The sequence below is a fragment of the Halichoerus grypus genome, chromosome 7, assembly GCF_964656455.1.
Source record: "Halichoerus grypus chromosome 7, mHalGry1.hap1.1, whole genome shotgun sequence".
NCBI classification, from domain to species: domain Eukaryota; kingdom Metazoa; phylum Chordata; class Mammalia; order Carnivora; family Phocidae; genus Halichoerus; species Halichoerus grypus.
In genome coordinates, this window is record NC_135718.1 from 11,803,993 (window position 1) to 11,812,641 (window position 8,649).

General features: G+C 52.6%; 1 protein-coding gene across 2 annotated transcripts in view; it reads left to right on the forward strand.

Annotated features, from left to right (window-relative positions):
- Positions 1-5,001, forward strand: part of RGS10 (regulator of G protein signaling 10) — a 38,354-nt gene extending 33,353 nt beyond the window's left edge. For both annotated transcript variants that reach the window (XM_036123828.2, XM_036123829.2), the window contains exon 5: positions 4,529-5,001. In XM_036123828.2, coding sequence (XP_035979721.1) covers positions 4,529-4,675 — 147 coding nt within the window. In that variant the 3' untranslated portion in view covers positions 4,676-5,001. The remainder of the gene's footprint in view (positions 1-4,528) is intronic.
- Positions 5,002-8,649: the final 3,648 nt, after the last annotated feature.

The window sequence follows — 8,649 nt, forward strand, 5'->3', positions numbered from 1 at the left end:
CCCCATCAGAGAGTCCTCCTCTTGTAGAACCTTCTGGAACACCTAGGGCCATCTCATTGTCTATGCACAAGCAGGAGTGAGCTGAAAGCAAGAAGCCGACTGTTAGTTTCCAAGGGCTGTCTTAACCAATGATCTCAAACTGAGTTGCTTAAAACAGAAATCTATTCTCTCAGTTCAGGAGGCCAGAAGTCTGAAGTCAAGGTGTCGGCAGGGCTGTGTTCCTCCGGTAGGCTTACGGAAGACTCTCTCCCTGCCTCCTCCTGGTTTCTGGTGAGGGCTGGCATTCCTGCTATACCTTGGCTTGGGGCTGCATCACTCTGATTGTTGCTTCTGCCTTCATGTGACCTCTTCTGTGTCCCTCTGTGTGTCCTCTCTTCTTAGGAAGACACCACTTTTTGGAAGATGTCATCGCGAGATCCTCAACTAACCCTATTCCAGATAAGGTCACATTCTGAGGTTCCAGGTAGACGTACACTTTGCGGGTCCCCCGTTCAACCCACCACACTGATTTTTAGGGATATTTGTTTCCCATTATACACACAAATACACTTTTTTTAAAAAGATTTTTTTATTTTTTTAAGTAATCCTACACCCAACACGGGGCTTGAGCTCATGACCCCGAGATCAAGAGTCACACACTCTTCCAACTGAGCCAGCCAGGCACCCCCACAGATACACTCTTGAGGAACATATATGGGATCGTTTTTCATTTTAGCACGTTTCTTAAATTTAGTGTTTAGACATGTAATAATCACATGTTGCATTCTTTCCACGTCTAACTCTTTTTGTAGACTTCATTTTCAGTGACTGCCTCCTGGTCTGCCAGGTGAGTGGCAGGACAGCCTAGCGTTTCGGAGTATGGGCTCAGGAGCGAGGTGGCCCGTGTTCGCATCCCGCCCATCTCTCTTGGGCTGCTATGGCCTGTGTCCTCTCCAGAATCTGATGTCGGAGTCCTAAGCCCCAGTACCTCAGAATGTGACTGTGTTTAAAGATAGGATCTTTAAGGAGATAATGAATGTAAACTGAGGTCATTGGGGTAGCCCCTAATCCAATATGACTGGTGTCCTTCTAAGAAGAGGTGTTTAGGACATAGACACACACAGAGGGAGGAACGTGTGAGGACACAGCGGGAAGACCACCATGTACAGATCTTCCTCGACTCAACATGGAGGTGCATCCTGACAATAAATGGAAAATACTGCAAGTTGAGGATGATATTAAACACATCTAACCTTCCAAACCTCATGGCCGAGCCTGGCCCCCTTGAACGTGCTCCCAACACTTACGAGCCTACAGCTCGTTGAAATCATCTAACACAAAGCCTGTTTTACAATGAAGGGTTGGATATCTCACATCGTTTATGGAATACCGTACTGGAAGTGGAAACAGAACGGCTGTATGGGAGTAGGATGGTTGTCAGCATGAGCTGTTTGCGCCCGTGATCACGGGGCAGCATCACCAGACAGGATCTGACCGCTTATCGCTGGCACGGGAAAAGATCCAAATTCGACATTCGAAGTACGGTTTGTACTGAATGTGGGTCGTTTTTGCAGCAGTATAAAGTCAAAAAATCGTAAGTTGAACCCTCCTCAGTTGGGAGCCATCTAAACAAGCCAAAGAGAGAGGCCTCAGAAGAAACCCACCCTGCCAACACCTTCATTTTAGACTCCCAGCCTCCAGAAAGGCGAGAAAAGAACTTTCTGTTGTTTGAGTCCCGCAGTCTGTGTTACTTCTTTCGGCAGCCCCAGCAGATGGATATGCTATCCACGGGGGCAAAGCACCGAACCTCTGAGGCCTAGTTTCTTCTCTTTGCAATCAGGTCTCATAGGGTCTCAGGATTTAACAAGAGAATGCTCTGTGCGTGGCCTGGCGCTGGGCTGGAAGGTGCTCTCGGTGGGGTTGGTACGCCCCTGGTTCATGTCGCCAGCCTCTGTCCCTGCACGTTGGGTGGTTTCTGTTCATTCACTGGGCAGGTATTTACTGGACCCCGGTCGTGGCCATTTGCCCCATGACAAATAAGGGTGTGGCCTGCGGTCAGCAGCGGGGTACGCTGCCTTTGGCCACTTTCTGGAAAGGGATTTTTAGGAGCATTCTCTATCCTCCAAGCCGTTTTCACTGAGCGTCCCCCATGGGGGGCCCTGGGATGGGAGCACCCTGTTGCCATACACTCCGAGGCCAGTGCCCAGGAGCCCCTTTGCTGGTGGCAGCGATGAGCTATTTAGGCAGCTCGCAGCCCCGGAAAATCACTTTCCTTTTTCCTTTTCCCATAGGGGTCTGATGGCTGCGGCCACCACCTGGTGACTGCACAGCTCCAAGGGGCAGGCGAAGGCCCCTGGCGGAGGGAGCCCTAGCCCGAAAGCCTTCATGGGCATTTCACACCTGCCCATGGCAGGGAGTGGCCCTTACGCTCCCGTTAAATAGTTGGCAGACCCGTCCCCTCGAGCTGGCTGGCACCCGTGGAGTGCCGAGAGCCTGTGGCCTCTGGGGATCTCCCGAAGGCCGAGTCCTGCCCACCGCCCAGCCCAAGCAACCCCCTGCCCTCTGTCCCCCGCCTCCTCCGTCCCGGGGTGCCTTTTTCTTCTCTTCTTTGAAGTGTGAGCCTTCGAGCTGCGGCAGGCAAACAGGATGTCCCACTCCCACACGCAGAGACTTCAGACGAGACACTTGGGTCGAACCGCATCCTGCTGGCAGTGGTGGGTCCCATCTGCCGCGGACCTGGCGTGGGAGAGGGTGCAGGGCTGAGAGCAAGGAGGGGTCCTCACGAGGTGGCTTTTGTGAGTCACTCGGAGCCTCGCTCCAGCCTCCCAGCTAGGTGGGCATGTCAAAGTGCCCTCTGGGAGCTCTGTGCCTGGAAAAGCTGAATACTGCAGGTGGTGAGGGATGGTCACACCTGCACAGCTCATCTGTGGGAGGCCTTGGAACGATAATGGCATTCCTCATCCCCCGCCTTGCCCTTGGCTCTGATTTTTGTGTTTTCTGGGAGGTTTTTTTGTTGTTGTTGTTGTTGTTGTTTTAAAATGAATGATTTCTCCAAACCTCAGCAAATCAGTCTAGGATTGCAAGATTGCTGAAAAAGAGGTGACGGCCAAGGAGAGGCACAAGGTGGGGACTTACGGAGGCGTGCTCTTCCTGAACAGCTGCAGATCTGAGGCAGGACTGGGGGGACACCCAGGGAAGGAAGGGCAGGCACTAGTGTAAGAGTTTAAGGAAAACACAAAGTCCTAAATCTTTCCCTGAGCAGTGGACTCTGATGATAGCAGAATGATTTAGGCGCTTCTCTTTGTGGGTGAAGCCGTCTTGGGGGAAGGAAGGTATAAAGGCAGAAGGTTCCAGGTCTCCCATCCCCCTGGGAGATGTTTTGAGTCCTTAGACTCCATCAGACATTCGGTTTCAAAATAGTTTGCGTGTGTGTTGGGAGAGGTTGAATTTAAAAGGTGTCAGGGTTTTACCACCCACTTGATAACCCCTCCTGGCTGTGAGTGACATTCTAGACACCTCTGGAACTTTCCACTTGTTGAGCCCATCGTAGTGCAGGAAGCGAAGATACCAGGGTGCACGGCGTGGATTTTTCATCTGCAGAATGTCCTGAAAATTCAGTTGAAAGGTTTGAGAGAGAGACAAGGAAGAAGATTTCTCAAGAGACGGTACTCCACAACAGCTGGAAAATGCTTCTCTTTTCTCCACCGATTTTGTAGGGCAAGGGAGGAGGGTGGCAAAGGATCGGGTAGGAGTGGGGGAGAGGGGATGCTGGGAATAGGGACCATGGCTAAGGAGAGGGGGCAATTCTCTGAGGACCTGCGGTGCACGAGGCAGCCCTATAATCCAGGAGACTTAGGCTCCATCAGGGTTCCTCCCCTCGTACCTGCAGAACATTCCCGAGAGTCATTGCTTTCCCAGAGCCGTGCTCCTGGGCTGAATGAGTGTGCAGGTGTCCACACGCTGCAGCCAACTGCTCCTTTAATTAGGGCCTGTTCCCAGAGCCTCTCCTCACTAACACGGTCGTGCCACTCCCCTGCCTGCATTAAAGAAGCCCCATTTTGTTTCTTGGTATAATAACAGGTTTATTTGAGATCTTGGATGCCGGACTTCTGGGGGGTTCTTAACAATACTGGCATCATCTGAGAGGACAGTGGCCTTTCCGATAACCACCCTCCCTACAGGAATGGTTTCTGTTCTGCCACCTCAAGTTTCTGGAGAAATATGTCCCTGTGTTATCTATTCAATAAAGTAGAGATTCTTAATGGACCTCTTGATACAAGGGTATGAATCAGTGCTGTGTGCATTTATACTTCCAAGGAAGATAAAGGTAGATGCGCTCGTGTGGCTATTATATTCCGTTGAGACGGTCTCATAATTACCAAAACCATCCAGGAAATCTTCCTTGCCCAGCACATGACTTACTTGCTTTGTGTGTTTTGCATGTAGTTGCCTTCTTGGGCACATGATAGGTATTTAATAAACATTTGATAGAATGACTCATGGTCTGATTAGCCTCAACTTTTAGACTCTTTTTTCCTTTTCTCCTTAGATCTTCAACCTCATGAAGTATGACAGCTACAGCCGCTTCTTGAAGTCTGACTTGTTTTTAAAACACAAGCGAACCGAGGAAGAGGAAGAAGATCCCCCCGATGCCCAAACTGCAGCTAAAAGGGCTTCGAGAATTTATAACACATGAGCCTCCGAAGAGCTGGCAGGACTGGCGGCTTTCAGAAGCGAAGGAGCTCCCTCTCAGGACCACGCAGGGTTTATAATTGCTTTGTTATCTGTAAGGACTGAAATGTACAAAACCCTCCCGTGGGATATGTGTATTTTATTAACTGCTTGACCAGTGAGTTTTGCATGATGGCTAATCTTACATAAAAAAACAAATAGCTTTGAAGTTTTAGTTCACATACACACACACACACAAGCACACATAAGCAGAAGAGTCCTTAAACACTGGATACTTTGAGCATTTTGTAACTTGATTAAACGTCCTCTGAGGCCACCAGGTGAAACTTAGAGCCACCTGTTACCTTTTAAGTCTTTGCCCGGCCTCTGGGGGAGGGGTCATGCATGTCCACAGATTCACTTGGCAAATGAGCTCAAGAGTGAGTTGATCTGACAAACTCAGGCCCCTGGGAGTGTCGTCTGTCAGGCACCTTTTGGTTAAATACTTGTCGAGAGTAAGTTCAGGGCTGGGAAAAGAAAAGTCATCACTGATAGCCTCTACAGATTTGGGGAGCTGTGTATGAGCACTCTCGGAGGGTTCTTATTTCTTATGTGTGGGTTTGTCCTGGTTTTGCCTACGGTCCGTGACATGTCATGCAACACAGATAAATAGTTCATCTTGACAGAAACAAGATCTCAACCAGGAAGAAAGATAAATGCAAAATCACTCAGGGTCCCTGCGACAACGCAAGGTGGTGTTGAATGAATTGGCCCATGCCGATGACGGAGTTGGGGGGATGTTCCGTTCTCCCATAGCCCGTCTGGGGACACATTGGAACCCTTTCTCCTCTGCCCTACCCTTTACTGGACTTGTTAACTCCAGGCTTGGCACTCCTACGAGGGGAAAGAAATGCTCTTTGAAAGTCTCTTCTTCGGTGGAGAGGCTGTGAGTGAAGCCCTGCTTGGCCAGGGCTGTGCCAGCCAGCCCAGGTTACCCCCCCCCCCGCCTCCCCTTTGCGAGCAGAGCCCAAGGTCAGGCATGGTTCCCTTCTGCTGCTTGCTCCCACCATCTGCTGCTGCCAGACCTCTCCAGCATGTTTGCCAAACCTTCAGCTCCTGTTTGTACAAACAGAGCAACCAGACTGTTACTTGTGAGCTTTCCCACTCAGACTTTTCCATTTGCAAAATTCCCTGATGTTGAGGGGGACTGTGTAGTTTATTAATCACACCAGGATAGTTTTGAGAGAGAAGGGAACGGAGTTTAGTCATTACGGGATAACGGGCAGAGACGGGTTCTGTTCTGAGTGAGCCAGTTTGCGACGATGACCCTCCCCTCACGTGAAGCCCTCTGCTGTTCCCCTGATTCCCCAGCGTCATTGTCCACTTGCTGTGGTCGAAGGTTTCCTGTCCGTCCATCTCGGGCCTGGGGAAGGGACGGCCTTCAGGGAGCCATTCACTGCTGAGAACCGAGTCACCCGACCGAGCGTTCATCAGAAATGGCAAATGTTTGATCCCCTTACGGGGGTTCCCTGCCTTCCCCAGGACATCCCAGACAGGCCTTCTCTCTCCCTGGGACGAGGTCTTGTCGCTGAGACGGACAAGCAAGGGACATGCCATCCTCTATTTGCAATTTGCAGTTTCCTAACCAGAAAAGTGCAGGGCTGCACCACCCAGCGCACCGTTGTGGAGGGAGGGTAACAGGGTCACCAGCGAGCTGAGCAAGTGGCTTGGTGCTCCCTGTGGAGAGCCTTGTACGGGGCACTGCAGCTGGGCCGGGAACCCTCTTACTGGGCTCCGAGACCCTTTAGAGTGGTGGCCGCTTTATAAGTGCTTGAATAAAGGAAACAGAGCCAGCCAGGAGATGGTCTAGCAAAGGGAAGCCGGTCACGAAGGAGCTGCCTGGAAAGCTGGGCGCCAGGGGGATGCGAGCCACGGACGTTTAACGCGCGCTCCCGCCACTTCCTCTGGCTTGCCCCCGCCTGGCTGCCCACCCTCCGCCAACTGCCAAGCTGAGGCCTGGACAGAACTCAGTTTCCTGAAGCTACTGCGGAAGCAAGCCGAAGTGTGGGGAATCCAGGCAGCCAGATAGACGCTTCCCCCAGCTTTCACCCTCACCCCCCTGACCACCCCCGTCTGACCATCCAGGCACGTGTTGATTAGGATCTCAGTCGTGTCTGCAGGGGGCCAGCGACCAGGCTGGGTGCCAAGATTCCCAGGGGGCGGGGGGCAGCCGCGAGGAGTCATGCGCTCGTGGCATGCACAGGTGGTACCAAATGGAGGTTTTGTTCTCACTCAGGTGTGGGGAGGAGATCGGGAGATGATGACCACTGCAAAGGGAGTTTGTGACGGGTCCTGAGAGGAGGGGCAGGCCGTGCCATGCAGAGCTGCCTGGGGCTGGGGAGCAGAGGGAACAGCGGGAAGCTGTGGGCAAGGGCATCTGTTGTGGTTTCCTTGGGAAAGGCCAAGCGAGGTAAGCAGGCGTGGGGTTGGCTGGTTTGAATCACCTCCCCAGGCTCTGGGGCCCCGGGGCTGTCCCTGGTTGTCCGGTACCTGGGCCCAGATGATGAGGGCAGGTGGCCCGGAGGGTGAGAGCCCGGTGAGAACCTGAGAAAGGATGTGGTTGGGAGAGGAGCTCTGCATCGGTTAGTTAGCCCCAGTGGTGTGCTAGCTCTAGGAACTGGCGAGCCCTGGGAAGGGCATCCCTCCAGGGTCAGCAAGGCCCCCGATGTCAGAAAAAAAATTTAAAAAAAAATGCTTAGTACAACAGTCTGTGGGGTCTCACACTCCCAACCTGCAGGCCATAGATGCGTGTGACAGGGCAGGTGTTTTAAATCTTTCCATGCAAATGCCTAGGACAGAGCGTGAGTGTCCGCACCAGGTGGCTGCAGGCCCCGTCGCTCCCCATTGCCTGTGTAAGGCCATTCACACACGCTCTGCCCACTGCAGGGTTTGTGTCCTGAGCTCGCCTTCCTTTGTGCAGAGGGCACGGCCTGGGTGGCATTTTCCTCTGTGATCTCGCAGTCCTTAAGGACACCCCCGCATCCACTCTCTGACCTGGCTGCCTTTCCAGGAGGGGGCTGTAGTCCATGTCCTCTGCACGGTCCTCACTGCCCTGCCTTCTCACGGGCAGCTCTCCCTCCTAGGCATGGGGGGCACCTAACCTACACGCAGAGCCCCCCTTCAAGTGCTTCTCTCTCACTGCCTCTTACACCAAAGCTTAAAAAGTAGGGCAACTAGGGGCACCCGGGTGGCTCAGTTCGTTAAGTATCTGACTCTTGAACTCAGCTCAGGTCTTGATCTCAGGGTCATGAGTTTGAGCCCCACGTTGGGCTCCATGCTGGGCGTGGAGTCTGCTTTGGAAAAAAAAAAAAAGTGGAGGGGGAGGGGAATAGCTACTTCCCCCATTTTAGAGAAGGGAAACAAGAACCAGTGAGCTGAGTCAGACAGGAGCATGCCTGTGAGTGGGAGAGTCTGAGGCTGGAACCAAGCATTCTGGCCCCTGATCCCAGCTCCCTTTCAGGCCCGCCCTCTGCCTGGACAGAGGCTGAATGACCCCCTGCGAGATCCCAGGCCAAATACTGGACCCAGGAGTGACCAGCACCGACCCCCCACCCCGGGAGAGGGGCCACTGGGACGTGACTGGCTGGTTATGCCCATCTCTTCAGTTTGCAAGCTCAGTTGTTTTATCTTTCCCCTAAATATCAGGATGTCAGGCTTTATGTTGACTCGGGGAAATCACTGCTTCCAAAAACACGAGAATGGGTGCTCTGTTCTTGTGAGCATAAGCTTTTCCTTCCAGTCTCAGGTGACTTCTGGGAAGTGAAGAATTAGTTTGGCCAAGTTTCCCGCTGTGGTTTTGCTCACAAGGACACAGGCCCCTTCCTGTGTTACAGCATCGAGGCCTGACGAATTGGTACCCACCGCCAGGTCCCGGCTCTGAATTTGGGAGCACGCTTTGTTTATGAGCTTTGTAAACTGCTAGGCAAGCACAGTCATGAC